The sequence below is a fragment of the Argiope bruennichi genome, chromosome 3 (genome assembly GCF_947563725.1).
Source record: "Argiope bruennichi chromosome 3, qqArgBrue1.1, whole genome shotgun sequence".
In the NCBI taxonomy this organism is placed as follows: Eukaryota; Metazoa; Arthropoda; class Arachnida; order Araneae; family Araneidae; genus Argiope; species Argiope bruennichi.
This window is the reverse complement of record NC_079153.1, coordinates 9,185,990-9,203,841: the sequence shown is the minus strand read 5'-3', so window position 1 is coordinate 9,203,841 and position 17,852 is coordinate 9,185,990. Positions and strand designations below refer to the sequence as shown.

General features: G+C 29.0%; 1 protein-coding gene across 2 annotated transcripts in view; it reads left to right on the top strand.

Moving 5' to 3' along the window:
* The first annotated feature begins 1,149 nt into the window (after positions 1-1,149).
* LOC129963261 (uncharacterized) overlaps positions 1,150-17,852 on the top strand; it is a 78,535-nt gene continuing 61,832 nt past the window's right edge. The window contains exons 1-8 of one of the 2 annotated variants that reach the window (XM_056077502.1): positions 1,150-1,382; positions 4,222-4,293; positions 6,190-6,344; positions 9,279-9,493; positions 10,625-10,902; positions 11,862-12,239; positions 13,850-13,934; positions 14,336-14,712. In XM_056077502.1, the coding sequence (XP_055933477.1) occupies positions 4,248-4,293; positions 6,190-6,344; positions 9,279-9,493; positions 10,625-10,902; positions 11,862-12,239; positions 13,850-13,934; positions 14,336-14,712 (1,534 nt within the window). In that variant the 5' untranslated portion in view covers positions 1,150-1,382; positions 4,222-4,247. Of the gene's footprint in view, positions 1,407-4,221; positions 4,294-6,189; positions 6,345-9,278; positions 9,494-10,624; positions 10,903-11,861; positions 12,240-13,849; positions 13,935-14,335; positions 14,713-17,852 lie in introns of both variants that reach the window. The other variant, XM_056077505.1, reaches the window with a different exon arrangement.

Here is a 17,852-nt window from a genome sequence, read left to right as displayed (position 1 = left end):
ATAATTCTGCTTGGTTTAAAAATTATATCCTAATATTTTCAACATATTCAGAAATTCTTTGAGAAAGTGTTTCTCAAAGAATTCTTTAACCGCACTGTTAAAAAGAGGTTATAAAGCATACAAAAATTCCTTAAAGAATTAACATAAATTGCATATTACAAGAGTGCGATAATTAAAACAGTATAAAAAAAAGTTCTAAAACACCAAACGATATTCTAGTGATTCTTTATGGTTCGACATTTATTAATTAAAAGTAAGAAATCAAACTATAATTCAATAGTACTGTCTGTTTATATTCTTAAAATTATATTCTTAAACTGTGTTACTTGGACAACTGTGTTATTTGAATGCCCGAGGAAACAAACAAAAAATATATTACAGAATGAATAATGCTAAATCCCTGTAGGTTTTTAATGATCAAAAATAATGAAATGTAGAATTTATATTTTTTAAATTAAATCATAAAAGAAAATGGAATTAAAATTATATTTGCTCTCAGTAATGTTTCTCTTTAATATAGTTGTTAAATCATTAATGATTGCTAAAATATTAAGTAAATAGATTTCATCTGTAATAAAAATTTATTTAACTGATAAAAAACGTTTGTATTTGTTGTTTTAATAACCACAGTTTTATTACGTTAAACAAAAACAAAATAAATGTCGAGTACTTAAAGTTACGAACACGGATATTTACGCAAACACATTACAACACAAACGTAAAACAAATAACCCGCCTCCTTAAACCAAACAAACCGATTACGGAATTTGCACAAATTTAACAAGAATTACAGACTGACGCATATCTCATACCAGACATTGATAAAGCAGTAATTGAAATTGCTTAATCCTCTCAAAACAGGAAGCCGTAAACTACTTACAAGCAGTTCCGATTGACATTTCACTAGCTTCCCTTTTCAACGATTTCCAATGTTATGAAGAGGGCTGCATTGTTATCTCGTTGAGATTTGTGATGCCTCAAGTGTTGCACACAGTGTTTCGCTCAAACAACACATGGATATCAACAATGGCAGCATCGGCAGCTTAATCAGCGTTGCTGATAACCAGGGGAGGAGAATGAGAGCGAGGGGGGCCTCCTACTTGATCTTCAGAATGCCGATAAGGACATTTTCTACAATTCAGTGGTCTAAGTAGGTCGTGTACCCCGCTGTTTGGTATCGGATTGCATGTCTCTTCAGTAGATTAGAGGCGAGGAATGGAAAGAGTAATCGGTGTATTTATTACAAGAAGTAATTAATGCAAAAGGGGAAATGTGAATCGTTCAAATAGCAATATATATATATTTTTGAACTGGAGGAAAGTTAAGAAAACTTGGAAATGATTTGGTTTGCATTGGAATATATAGAGAATGTTGTTATATAGGTAATTGTTTTTGAATGAATATAGGTAATTGTTTTTTTATATTGTGTGATTTAAAGCGTTAGTTAATATGTTATTGCACGCGATTAATGTCTTCAATTGTAGTACAGTATACTGGTGAAATTAAATGTTATGGTAATATTTTTTCAAATTATTTTTATTTATTTATTGTTGCAGCTACATATATTTATGAAATATGTAGAATGCTATACAAAATAATAACTTAACGTAATGTTATTGCATAGAGAAAAGGAACGAAAGAATCTTTTATCTTTACATTAATAATAACAGTATCATGAATATAATTAATGAATGGCTATTTATAAAATATATATAAGCATAGATGGACGTTGCAAGAGTAAGAATAGTGGCCTTTAAACTGAAATAATATTTATATATTATGAATTTTATTTCAGATGTTTAATATGATATAAATAACCAATAATAACTTATGATAATTGTAGCAGTTAATCTCATCATTTTCAGTTGAATATGCCGGTAAAATTGAATGGGTTAACAAGCATGGTATTTTTTAAATAAATTAAAAATGAAAACAGCTATGTTTTTTAAAATGGCTTTTATTCTCTCATTAGCCGCCTTTGATCATTTCCATTCATCATAAACATTAACTACATTTTATATCGATAAAATTCTAAGGTACCTTCGAAAAATTATTTTTAAAATCCCAAATGTCAATAAATATTAAACTTGTTTCGTATCAGTAGCCTCATATCAGTTCTGTTTACCATGAACTTTCCTAAGAGAGCCAAGTTATATGATGTCACATTTACATTGCTAAAAGCTAATTGTTCATTGTATCTAACAAGTTTCCAGCAGTCTCTTATGCATTGCTGTTATTCCAATTTATAACTCTTCATGTAAAATACGCAGGTGATTCCAATTTTGAAAGTGTATGTCCCATTTTACTTGTTTTATATTATCTCGTTTGATAGCAAGTTAATTGAATTGAAATATTCTCGTAAAAATTAAAGTATAATCTTTCTGTAAATCGAATAATTCCCTTGAGATCTTAAAGAGATTTTTCATATGAGAAAATACTTTATCACAAAGAAAACGAAATAAATTTTATTTAAACTTCGCAAAGTATTATTTCAAAATATTCATTAAGCTTTTTAAAAATCAGGAAAAATGGCACGATAATTAAACTAATATCATTTCAAAGAATTTTTTTTTTTTTTTTTTTTTTTTTTAGTAATAAGATGGCATAAAGATGGATTTTGAGTGTAGTGTTTTCAGATGTTATTTTAAAAAATCATCAAAATTTCACTTTTAAAAAATATTTTTAATACTATTTAAAATTTTACTTAAAAGTTGTGCAATTTTGACGCTGGTCCCCCTCCTTTTAGAGTTTATGATCAAAATTATATGGTTCCTGGTCAAACGGTCCGTTCTATAGAAAGCCAACTTTCAAGCATATATCGGTTTTTATTATTAGCATAGATTAGTAAAACTAATTTTAAAATAATCAGTTGTTAATGTTCAAATTTCTTTAAAAAATCAAGGAAAATAGACTTCGAGGCAGATTTTTATTATAATTAAATCTGCAATTAATAATTATATACAAGATATTAGAAATTTGTACTCGAATATAACTAAATGCCTATATTTTTGACCTTTTTTTTAATTTGAAGTTTCTGATAAAGATTTCTTATATCGATTACCTTTTATTAGTATTAGGAACTTTCAGTTTGACAATTGAGCTGCAATGGTATAGAGACAGATTATTGGCTCTGATGCCAATAAGAGTCATGGATATGAGATCTAATTAAATTCAATATTGGTTTATCACTATCTGAAACCGTCTTATCTATCGCGATAAAAGACTCTATAGCTGATTTAGTGTGAAGAGTTGTTGTTTGCTCTGGTGCCGTCCTTATAATATAAATTTAGTGTTGAACTGTTTAATTTGAATTAAATATCTTAAAAGTATTTATATTATAAAACAAGTCTTAATCTGAAAGAAGAATCTAAGTAAAATGCATACGTTTAATCTGCATCAGTTTTTGAAATCATTTACTTGATTGAGTAGAGCTCACTTCGTGATCAACAAAATTGAATTATAGAATGAACTAAGAATAAAGTTATTTTCACATCGCTACCAGAAACTTTTAATAACTAACTACTTTATTCGGTAAAAATATGTACGGATTGTCATTTTTAGAATTATTTATTATATTTAAAATATCTGCAGTTAATATTTATTATACATAGGATATTAACTTAGAATAAATGCAATATAAAATAGAGAAAATAATTGAAAAATTAAATTTACCTTAACAATTTACAAATAAAGAAATTGTAATGTAAGAAAATGCTGTCATTTGAATGATAATCCGAAACAAGTACAGATTTACAAAAAGTATTATATATATATATATATATATATATATATATATATATATATATATATATATATATATATATATATATATATATATATATATATATATATATATATATATATATACATATATATATATATATATATATATATATATATATATATATATATATATATATATATATATATATATATATATATATATATATATATATATGAGAGAGAGAGAGGGAGAGACTTTTAAATAGACTTATTTCATATTTACATTTATAACATTTCATTCATAACTAGTTTATTAGTTGTATTAATTTACAAGATGATTAAAAATTAATTACCTGTTTTTAAAAACATACTTTCTATTCATTACAAAATAAAACTTTTCAACTATAAATTTACATTTTATTGTTTGTAATATTAAATAACTGAAGTTCCATATTTTGTGCTTAAAGTATTCATTATCATCCTAATCTTGCATTTTAGATGAATGATCAAAAGAAAAAATCACAATGAAGATTTCTCAAACTGTGTTGATTCTATCTTTATTATATAAAGGTAAAATTATTGAAATGCAATTATCTTTCTGAATTTTTATTTCCTTTTCAATGCATTTATCAGAAATAATTTGCTCAGAAGGCATTTAGTTGTTATTATCATGTTCCAGAATAATATAAATGTGATAAGAAAATCAATTTAGTTTCTTATAAAAAATGCGTCTTCAAAATTATATATTAAAGTTTTTCCAAAAAGAATTGTTTTGGGTTAATTAGAGATTACCGATTATCAGATTTTAATAATTAAATTAAAAATTGTAATAAAACTTTTCAAATCTTTATTTTATTTAATTTTTAAATTTATTCTCTATATCGTAATTTTACCTTGACATCATTTTTCATCACTAAAAGGTGTCAAAAAACATAACAATGATGGTTTTTGTCATCCAGGGACAAAAATATTGTATATAGTAGTGCTAAGATAAAATGCAATTTTTTTTTAATTGCATTGATGTTTAAAAACTATATTTGTTTTAAACTTCTTCTTATTGAGAACAAATATATGAAAAAGTGCCTTAGAAGACCGAAAAAGCACGATAAAAATAAAAAAGCACGAAAAAGAACGATGATCAATACTATGTCAGATTACGTGCTGTATTCAATTATAACCTAGCCATAAGTTCATAACTGTGACTGTAACTGATCTATTCTGTGGGATCAATAAGAATAATGGTTCAAAAATGTTAAGTGTTCCGCTGATGTGTGTTGTATCCATGTATTACTAAATTTTATAAAATGGCATATTAGAACTATGCGGTTATTTATTTAAAACATAATAAACGCAATGGGTAATTTTTATCTCCGTTTGTAGGCGAACTCTTAAGAAATGTTTTGATATAAAACTCTTTGATGGCTGTAATCTTTTCGCGTGGTACATTTTATAAAATTTATTATCATTCTATTTTATACAATATTCAGATAAAAGCTCAGTAGTTCAATTTTTTATTTATCTGTACATTGCAACTTAAAATTAATGAGGAAACCAGAGGAAAGAAAGAAACTAAAATAATTACGCGTGATTTTGGAAAGATAATAAGAATTTCATTCAATCTATCTTAATATCAGTACAAAACCACTTGAGATTGTCACTGAACCAGAGAAGAAAAAATCATCCTAACAATAGGATTAAATTTCATGTGCAGTTTTTACGCACACGAAACTCTTAACTCTGACTTAAACTCTGTTAGCGTTTGTACTTTGCCTATCTGTCCTTTCATAGGTTTTCATTATGTTAATATACCTAGAAGAAAGGTTCCTTAATGATAGATTTATCAGTTCTCTTTTCCAGCATTTCGATGCATTTCTCACTTGTAAAAGAGTCAATCCACATTATATTTAATGGATTTTGGCCTTTCTCACAATATTATTTTTTTTTAAGATAGTACGTACAAAGCTACACTTTCATGTTTTTTCACGTGTACCGTAATAAACTTATTGATTTGAATACAGAAAATACTGAGAAAATATTTGAACCAAAGTATGTATGATTTCACTAACTTCATTCGTAATTCCGTCTTTTAGAAAAAGTCTTTTAAGCTCCTATACCATTAGGTGTTTCAAGTACTAAACACAAGAAAGTACGCAGAACGATAATAAAGTAGCAATGATGCCATTAATTCTCTAATTTTGAAATAAGGAAAAGTTGTAATTAAAAAAAAAATTGGGTGCACATACTAAACAAGTAATATATGAGTAATGTATTTATGTAACCTTTGAAACTTTTAACTAATTAATCATTCTTAGAAATATATGTTGATTAATTTAATTACTGTGCAGATGTCTATATACGAATGCATGCTTACAGCACTAATGTAAAAATTTAGTTGCCAATGGAAACACAATCGCATCGAATAAAAAAAATCAATTTGTGATATTAATTGTCAGTTCCATCTGTTAGCTTACGGTGCTATTCAAGAGCGCAATTGCCGAGATTTGTGGAATTACAAAAATGCTCGTCAGTCTGGCAACTACGAAATCGATGTGGACGGAGACGGACCCCTGAAGCCTCTTTGGGTCTATTGTGACATGGGGGATGGCAGAGATCCCCATCAAGTGAGAGAAAATATTTTATTTCTAAAATGCATTTTATCATTGTCTAGCTGTCAAGGTTTATGAATGATCTAGGTTTGCGCAACAACGAATGCATATGCAAGTTAAAAGTATCTATTTCAATATTACATTACTTCTGACTTTTATTTCATATATTTTTCAAATTTAATGCATACTCAATTTTTGTTCAAATCGTACATATGTAGGGTGACCACTATTCAATTGGAATTAATTTTAAGATGTTAGTAATTGACGCAAAACACATTTAGTAAGAAAAAGGGTCTGAAAGAAGTAAAGAATATTATTTTATGCAATTTGAATCAATAAATGTTCTGATGGAAAACGAATTTAATATTTTTATACAAACTCCTGATCCTCTGAATTATATTTAGTGAAATAATCTTGAGATATTAGCATTTTAAATGAAAAGAAAGGTCCACTCTATTTCGAATAAAACTGAATGAGTTGTGAAAAATTAGAATATTACTATTTATAAAAACGTGCGATTTTATAACACTTCATTGAATCGTTTCAAAAAATGCATCTTCTTTAAATTCAAAATTGCAACAGTTATAATCATGAAAGTGGTATCTAGGTATACTAAAAACGTTATGTGCTACGTGAAGAAACCACATTTATTGTTACATGAGGGAAAATATTGAAGTTACTATTCCTGTTTTTTAAAAAAATGGTACAAGATGGAGTGGGGAAATCACTGCAGTAATAATGAAAAAATTAAAGATGTAGAATGTTATCAATGTAATACAAAAATTCACTCAATATTCGCATGTGTCTTTTCATGATTTTCGAAATTATGACATCGCAAAATCCGTTAAAAAGAGAAAACAATTAATTGTCACAAGATAATATTATTTTCATTCTTCAAACCTCTCTCTTTATATATCAAATTCTCTCTGTCACCTATAACGTAAATCTGAATTCTCGTTTGATTTCACTTTACACCCTTTCGTAGCATATTAATTAGTGCATTAACATAAACAAAGGTAATACATCATCAAAATAACTCTAACTGTAGTATTAGCGAAAAGATCGCATATATTTATGATTTAAGTTATTTTGATTTCGAAAAAAAAAATATTGGCTTGACTTTTTATTCAAAAAAAATAATAATAATTTTCCTTGTTATCATTGTCTTGTAATGCCACAATTTCCGAAAATGCCAACAAATAATTATGCATTTTAAGCATTTTATTCTTAGTAGTAATGCACGCAAGTTGCTTTTTTCTCTTAATTATATAATTTTCTTCAATTTTGATAAAATTCCCTTTCCCATCTTGTAATGTTTTTGAGGTAAGAAACTGAACACTAGAATTTTCAGCCGGATGAAGCTGCAAAAAACTTCAATGCATAGAACATAGTCATTTTACTACCTACAAATCCTTCATGATTATAACTGCAATGGTTCTGAAGTAAAGGGATTTAAATGAGTGCTCAGTATTTCTCGACTTCATGAAGTACTGATTGAAATTCGTCAGATCAAAAATTACCTTTTTAGATTTGCATTAAATAGAAAATTAAATTTTGCAATTTTGATATTTTATTAAATTAATATTTATTTATATTTAAAATGAAAAAAAATCAAGTTTTTCCTATATGTATTTAAAGTGAGTACTTTCGTCATGTAGCATGCCTCGATCTATTAAGGGTGAAAAATTCTTCTATGAGTTAATCATCATGTTTGCTATCATAGAAGAGACAGCTTCCTGGATCCAAAAGAGAGCTATATTAGTAGGTCACGAGAGTATAAATATATGATTCTATACAAATTCTGAACGATAAATTAATACGGGAAAGAAAAAGACAATATTGCATTGAGTTTTGGATGCATTCAACATTCCTTTTCAAGTACTATTGATTGTCCAGGGTTCCTCCTATTACTGATATTTACAAAGATTATTTTATATCTTCGGTGAATATTTTTGTAATTTTGCAAGCACAATTAAACCTTTTATGAAAGATACTATGAACTATTATTACATATTTTAATTTTGCACTTTGCGAAAAATTGAAAAATATGTAATCGGAAATTGTCGTCTTGCAAAGCAGAACTGCGAAACTTTAATAATAAAATATTAATATATTTTATAACTTTATTAAAGTTCCCTTACACATCCAACGTGTATTTCTAGTGGCTATTCCAACAATGGCTGGCGCCTATTCTCCGTCTAGACCTGAGTGATCATTTTATATCCAGTTCAATCTTAATAATCGCCCGATTCAATCGTGTTGATTGTGTAGAAATAAATACCGGAATCCGTCATATTCTAGATTATTATATTATTTACAGTAACGGATTAAAATATAAAACATAAAAGTGAATCAAGTCTCTTTCGTTCATGGCGAACCACACCACCTTCGGTCGTCTTTTCTCGTCCTTATCTGTCCAGTACACTTCCTGTTCGTCTCTCTCCTGTTTTCACCCCCTCGGATACCACGTGACCTTTCCCCTCTCGACTGGTTTGCAAGCTTCGTCGTTGGGAGCAGAGGAACGGGTATTACAACTTTATAAACCAAAATCGATATTAAGAAAGAAAAATGACATGGATTCGCCGTCATTGTCTCTTTAGACAGTCTTGGATGTCCATGATCTTTTCCATAGAAAAGGATCTAATAATTTAAAACTGATTTTAACACGGTGAATATTAATAGCATTTAATAACAGCACAATACGACTTTCAACCGAATATACTTTGAATTAATGTTGTAGATCAAAATAAATGCACATCTTAAAAGATTTTCGATTTGAGAATCATAGCTTTCTTCTAGCAATTTCTAATGAAATGATAATAAGAAATGCATAGGTGTGGGCACAACAAAATATTTACTCTTTATCCTTTCTTTGTTTTTGGAATAAGAAATCCGATATTTTATTTTATTTTTTACCAATATTAGAAACACAACCCCGATATTTTCCAGGTATTGACTGTAGTGCATCACGATGCCGAAGACCAAAAGGACGTTCGGGGTTTTGAAGCGGCTGGTTCATACGTGCGCAACATTACCTATAAGAATGCAACCGAAGCTCATCTTATGGCTCTCATAGACCTGTCTTTTTCCTGTCAGCAATTCATTAGGTGGGCTTGCAGAGGGTCCATGTTTGGATTTTGGTACCCTCCTAATCATAATAGTTGGTGAGATATTCGATTTTGGTTTTGAAATATTTTGATTCTTTTTTCTTTCTGATATTATGACGCATACATTATATTTCTTATTTTGCTTATATTCAATTATCCAAGTAGAATAAGGGGAATTTAACTTGGAAATCAAAAATATGTTGGGAAAGGTTTAAATGTATCATTTCATCTCTAAATTACAAATAGCATATAACCACTTTCAACCCAATGATTATATGCTAAATTTATAAATGTTTACATCTTTACCAAATATCTATAATTTAAATATTTTATCAGAAATATATTTAATCATGCATCAATGGAACTATTTTCCGACTCATAGATTCTTTTTAAATTACTTTATTTTAATGTCTGCAATGATTTATTGTAACGATAAATAAAACTTTTTTAAAACTTGATTTTCTACCTGTTGTTATTATTAATATTAATTATTATTAGTTATGGTATTTGCAATTAATAGTTGGTACATTAATACTTAATAATTCTCATAATTTTACAATCACATCTTCTACGCTAATTGCTTTTTAATTTTTAGTATATTCTGCTTAATAAATTTAACATGTGAATAAGCAAAACATTTACTGGTTAAATTTTATAATGGCATCATGTAAAAAAAATCAGAAAAAAACTCCCTTTCAACACAAATGCTTAGTATTCTATAAACAAGCTGGACAAAAAAATTACTAACATATGTTTCTTGCTTACCTATGTGTTCTACATACTATGTTTCAACAAAGATGATCTTTTATGATGTGCTTAGTTCACTTTCAATTATTTTTATAAGTACATTTTCTCTTTAATGCTCATTCATTCATAGGTGGTCCATTATCACTATGCTTCCAATGACGAAAATTGTACTAATAATTGCTTTCTATTAGAAATAAACCTTAAAAATAAAATTATGTTAGCTTTTTTGTACAAAATCAATGTTTTTCTGTGGTTAGTTTCTATTCAGGTATTTTTCAATTGTTTTTATATGCCTATAGATTACATTCAAATACATTTTAAAAACCCTTTCCTTTTATCAAGCCACACATCTTTAATCTCAAATTTTTGTAATGTCGAAGTTCTTGCAACTAATAATAACGAATATTTTCGACAAATTTTTTAAATTTTTTTCTTACACAGGTGGGTTGGAAGATACTGGAAAGATCAATATTATTGGGGAGGGGCAGAAACAGATAGCAGAAGTTGTGGTTGTCACCCATACTGCCATCCAACAAATCGAAATAGTACCTGTAATTGTGATGACAACGACAAATTGAAATGGCGGGAAGATTCTGGCCTCCTGTTGGATTCGAGCCGGCTTCCGGTGCTCCAACTACGATTCGGGGACACTGGGGATCCAAGTGAAGCAGGTCAACACACGCTTGGACCATTGATTTGTAGATCAACTGGACATCGAGGTATTTTCATCGATATTTTTGCAATACACAATATAGCAATGATTACTCAGACTTAGAGCTTTAAAGTTTAGGTCATAACGGTTAATGCTCGTTTATAGTTACTGTATACCAGCAATTGACTGTTTCTACAATTATAATTTAAATATAATGCCAGCATTTAATACCTAATACCATAAATAAATCTTTGATTTTTTTTTGTATCTTTTAACACTTTCAATCACAGATTTATAAAAAATTCTATCAAGCAAGTATCTATGCCATTTCTTTGTTTTAAAAACTCCATGAAGTTTAGTAAGCTCAGCATTAAAAAACAGCAATCTATTTTGCTTGACAAAGAAGTATTGCTGCTTTTGATATGTAATTCAACATAAATGTTAAAGTAGTGAAGCGCAGATAAGTGGAAGCTAATGAAAAAAAAATTCGAATTTAGATGTATTGATTCATTCAAGTTACATTTATCTATCATCTTTATATTTAGATTATATTCCAAAAACATAGCAAATATATTTATAAATACCACACATTAAAGCGTTTATTCTGAATAACTGTATTCATTCAGAAGCTCTCTTCTGATACCTGTCTTAGAATTTTCATATGTAATTTCATTTGAACAATTTTTTTTTTTCGTCTCTTTACAAAACTACATGGCAAATATTACATTAAAATTATTTGCTACACTCAATTTCATGATAATTATTATATCAAAAATAATTACATGTCACAATGTCAGTTCCCTTCCCGATCTTATATTTCTCTAACTAATAAGGTTTTCTTTCTAAAATGTTTAGCATATTTAGACTTGCCTATTACTTAAGAATTAAAATTTATGAATATATATAATATTTTTATTTTATTTTTAAGCTAGTAGAAGAATTGGTGCTTTATAAAGAAGCATTATAAAATGTTATGTAATGAATCACCATCTAAAATAATTTATTTATCTTGTTATTGATCAACAGATATCTTTATGGGTGTATATAAAGCGCCAGTCACTCTGACAACTCCGGGATACGAGATTGGCAAATACCCTCCCCCGTTCCACCGGTACACGTGGTCAGTGAAGATACCAGAAGGTGAAACCATGGAGCTCGTCTTTCCCGATTACGACGTGGTTCATCATGGCTCTTATAACGCTGTCCCTGGATGCAGGAGTGTGGTGACGGTGAGAGCCGAAGAAGAAAATGCCCAAGAGACTGTTCTCATCAGAAGACAGAAAAGCCCACCATACTACGCGTCTGAAGGATCTGAAACCACTGTGAACATCACCCTCACAACCTGCAACCAGCATCCAGAGATCCCTTTGGGAAGAGGTTTCAAGGCATACGTTAGGAGAACTGGTAAGTATTGATTTATTCGAGAGTTTATTATGTTCACAAAATTAAGCTTCTGAGAGGCCTGAAACCATTTAAGTCAACATTAAGTCATTTCAGTCAACAAGCGGGAATTGTTTGGATAGAGATTTAAAGAAATACATTTGGAAAACTGTAAGTGTTGGCAATGCAAATCAATATAAAATCATGAATCTTAAAGAGTTTGAAACTAGTATGAGCAATCCTCTAATATCTTGTAACTACAACGATCTAAACATTTCTTTGATAAGAGATGTACTTTAGAAGAACTGTCAAATATTATCTTTCCTAAGTGTTTGTCCTATCCTCCACGCTACTCAGTCCAGGAAACAAATATTCGATACATCAGTATTTTTAAGCATATCAATGCCTTAAAAATATTCTATTGTAAATTTATTTTACATCCTCAATGATCAAAAAGAATTGGGAATGTTTTAGTGGATAAGGTATCCCCGAAACACTGAAACGCCCTTAAACTATTTAACTATCAGAGATAAGAGACATCGTAGACTGCAAAAATACTCAAATAAAGTAAGAAATTTGATAGAAAATATTTTTTTTATTATACGAATGTTAACTTCGTTTAGTTTCCAAAATGAAAAAGTGTATAATATAAATATTCAATACTTAGTTAATAAAATATTGAGTACACATTATGCATTAAAATTTGTTTGTACAAATTAATTCATGCTATAAATTCATGTTTCGAAAAGCTTTTAAATATATTTATTTATTAAAAACAAGAATGTTTGATTGGAATAAAATGTTTCAAAACGGTTGAGTATTTATCATAGATTAATCAGGTTCTGGAAAACCGTTCACTTAGTCTTATCATCAATATATAGATTCAATTAGAGAATCGGTACATAGTAATAATCGTCGGAAAGATTGAAAGCAATAAAAATTGTGACAAAATAACTCACAAGCTTCACAAAACAGTAATGTGTCTTGTCACAGTTTTATTATTACTCTTTAATTTTTAATTAAAAATTAATCAAATACGGCTCTATAAGCACATGATATGGCGCTGTATTACTTTTTCTTTTTCTGTGAAATTTTCTTTTTGTGGTCACCTCTCTGAGTGCAATAATAAGATAAGAGAAAACTTAGAACGAATTCTAAAGCGGTTGCACAAAAATGTCTTTAAAACCAATTTTGATGTTTTGATAAAAGTTGGCAGAAATGCATGGCATTCAGTGTGTGTGTGTGTGTGTGTGCCAATAACAACTCGGCACTGCCAATAACTGCCAATAACAGTCTCGAATGTTTAAATTTGATTTTTCGGAATATAGAAACATTATAATTAAAGTACCTCTATTTAAATTACCCTTATCATTACAAAAGGAGAAAAAATAACTCCATTCAAACTTTAGTTTCATTAATACAAATAAGATCAAGAAAATAAGATAAAGTATTCTGGAAAAGTTTTAATTTTCAACACACATTTCTTTTCTGGGTAGTTTATATATTTTGACATAATTCGGTTTCCTATGTTTTGTGCTTCGGTTTCCTGGAGCTTTCCCTCATAAAAGTATTACATTAAGTTGAAACTATATGATAATTCTAAATGAACAATGATTGTTATTCTTGCATTTTAGAGTGTGGAGGGTGCAATCCCGGATTGGGTCTCAACGAAGGACGGACCTATTGCTCTGGTGTTTGTGGTATAATTGCTTCTGAAGAGTAAGAAGGCATTTTTTATATATATAAATTTCCTTTTTGGCATGCTGTAATTTATGGGTTAATGTTAAATTTGTAGGCGTATAAGGATAGATTTAAAACACCTGCCAGCTAGTTAAAGTAAAAGTAGGTTAACCCTCGTTTGGGAATCAATTTTCTTTCTGTGGAATCTCTTTTCTTTAGTGCTGGCATAACATTTTAAATTGCCCATACGAATAGGAAAAATGTCTAGTGGGAGATAATCTAAGATCCACTGAAAGAAAAAGCTTGTATAAATGGTTCACAGAAAAAAATTCTTCATATTTAATACTAGAGACGCACATTTAGAAACGTAGTAATTAGTAATATATTTTTTTATTTCTCTTCTGAGCGTTACATATTGTTTATTATTTTTCTTTTAATAGATATCCCTTCCCACCAAACTATTACTTCTCGACCGAAGTTTACTACTTCTCGCACAGTGATTATAATCACACTTGGGTCTTGCATGTACCCCAGCATTACGTTGTAGAATTGGAATTCAGTGATTTTGACGTGCCAGCTATACCAGGATCCAGGAATTGCACTGCTGAGAGTGGCGTCCTATGGATCTACAGTGGAGAAGGAACCCGAAAGCAAGACCTCATTGGCGGGTTCTGTAACCTCAACAGGGAGGGCATTGTGTACTCGAAGACAAATATCATGACTCTTGTATTTGCAACGAGATGGAGAAAGGTTGGCAATGGCAGAGGTTTCTATGCGGTATATCGAGGAGTACATAAACCAACACATAAAAGATTGGGTAAGTATGGAGAAAGATTTCCCTCGGTGTTATTTTTTATTTAAATTTAAATTTCCCTCCAACTAAATTATCAAAATGAAATGAATTGTTTCTGATAAAAAGAATCAACTTAATAATTGAAATGCGAAACAAAACCTCGGTCAATGGAAATAAATTAAAGTTTGAAATACGTATAAAAAAGTAGCAGAAAAAGTATTAATTAAATAAAACCATGTGAAATTAAAACTATAATTCTTGTTTTGATAAAAGATAGAATTAAAAAAGTTATTATTCGATAGAAATTTGATGATTGTGGTGATTGGAAAAGCTTTCTTGTTTAAGGATATAATTGAAGGAACTTGAAAAATGTTTCGTCGCTTGGAAAGAAGAACTACTTGGAAATTAATGAACATTTTGACGAATAAGTTTTATTTCTTGTATAAAGAGAAGAAACAGATTCGTCTTATTTTGGAAAAAATTATCTAAAACTTGAATATTCTTTTTTAGAGCCTCTAAAATGGAAATCAGTTTAAAGAATCGCCTCTTTTTCTGAAATAATATAAAAGGTTCAAACAAAAAAGCAAAAGAAAAAGTTTAGACAGGTAAGAAATACGCAGAGATTTCAAAATACGCTCAATCAACTTCCCTAACGTAGTGCCAATGTAATGTCTATTCATATATAAACAATATTATATGCCAGGATAAACAGGATTCAAAATCCTAATTCATATACATTCTTGTTGGGTCCACTCTTCATAAATTTAAATTTTCATCGAAACAATATCTTGTATGTTTTCAGGTTCAGGTTCGTACCATACATTCTGAATAGATATCCTGAGTTTAATTACAGAAGAATATTATCTATCATTACCGTAAACTTAGTGGCAAAAGATGTCCCAATTATCCGTTATTGAATTAGGATCTGCTCTATATGCTGTTCAGTCTAACTTTTATATTCTGAGAATTAAATTAGATTTCAGTGCTTCTTGTTGAATTGCAATCTCAAGCCTTCACTTGCTGAAAATTTGTGTGGGCCTCCGGGAGGATCATCAAAGGGCAACAAGTTACTCTCCAGTGTCTTAGTATAGAGTTATAATGCTTGGAAATCATTGGTAAAAGGCGGACACTTTTGTCAGCAAAAGACTACTTACACACAAAAGACTACTTAAACCATTACTTACCCATCACATTTTCTGCACATGAAAAAAACAGCAAGATTTTTTGCGTAAGTCATGATAGTTTGGAATCCAGCCATCTGGACCATCCAAATTCCTCTTCTTTGTTGCAAATGAGCACTGATTTCCATTTTGTCAGTATGACATGTGATATCAAGTTCGCAACATTATTTGTGACTTATAATATGGCGTCAGAGGTGACATCTGTTCCATTTTTTTGATGAACAGTAGTTATTCCGGTCTCCAAAATTTGTCTACAAATTGTGTTCTTTGATATTGGGATACGCAGTTACCTTTAAAATTTACAGATAATCAATAGTTGGTTATTCAGCCTTTGCATCTAAAATTATCGCATTTATTTATTACATTCATCGTCTTAGTACTGAAAAATAAAACTCGATAAATAGATTTCTTTGATCAATTAATAATAGCAGAAATTTGTAAAACGAATTTACCTTTATCTTTTAACTGATAAATCTTTGTGACCTCATCCATTTGATTTTCTTTCCCGAACAGCATCTCAAGTGCCTAGTATTTTTATTTGAAGAATTACTCGATGTCTTTGATGTTATCCCTTTTAAATTTGTATATTTTAATAAAAATTCATTGAAACTCGTAAACTTATCTAAATTTTTCCAATAAGTAAATTTCTGCTTTTATCTAAAAAAAAGGGCTTTTGTAATTCTGCTATTAAGTTCTAAGTTTTAAATCCGAATGATGTCAATGTCTATTGTTTTACCTCGCAGTATATTGCAAATATGCTACTTTTGAAGTTCAGAAAGGCAGAATGAAGGATATTATTATGGAAAGCAATGAAAACTATACTCGAAATTCAACTTTTGAACAGATTTGATATTTGAATTAAAGGAAAAAGTGAGCGAATGATAGTTATAAAATGCTTCAACACTTTCCAGCGAATGCTGCATGAGAAAAGCAAATAAGTTTGAATAAATAGCGTTGATTTTCTTATGTGAAACAGGATCACAAAATTATCAATATCATTGGGCTTTCATGGATATTAAGTAGCTAATTAGTAATTAATTTCGTAAGAATAAACAATAATTTGCGAAAATTGATTGCATGGGTTCAAGTAATATCACTTTCCAATAGTTCTCATTTAAGTTATTATATGTATATATAATCATATGTTTTAGGTGTATTTTTATCATTCTGCAAAGGTCATTCAAATCTTATTTTAAATCAAAATATTCAAAATTAAGAACGAAAAGTTATCAAAGAAATTTTAACTTTGCACACTACGAAAGAAGTGAATTATGTGACAGAATACTGAAATCTCATAATGTGGCTATTTCCGATTTGGTATCTTGAAGGAAAATTCGCTTCAATGAAAAAAATAACAAAATAATGCATGCTGAAAGGTTTGGCAAACGAAAGAAGCAAATTCTATACATCAATTTTTGTGAATAATTGAAAAGAATAAAGTAATGGAAAAATAACTTATATGTTTTAAACAAATGTGTAAATGAGCCTGTGGATGCATAACATAGATTGAAATAACACTTAATTCTTAAAATCTGTCATATTTATCGTTTCATTATGCATACTATAATACTGCAATTCTTTTTTTAATAAAGGAAAGAGAGTGAAAATGGCATAACTGTTGCATGGGAAATAAGCCATTTGGCGAACATAATTGTTGTCCAAAATTAATGGACGTAGTGCATTTAAATTTACCGAGCAAACATGAAATGATTATCTAAATTTTAAGGCAATATGCACATATCACCTTCGATAATTTGCTCAATATGGCATTTTGAACGAATTATTTATTTTGCTGAATCATTGGAACTTTTTTTTTTATGCTTCCTTCATCATATCACCAACTGGATATTTTCTATTATAATTGTAATGCAAAAACTATTTTTAGTTTTTTTTTTTAAAAAAACTTAGATCACAGTTAGAGCATCTATATTCCCTTATATATATTATATTATACTTTAAAAGATTTACGGAAACTCTTTTGCA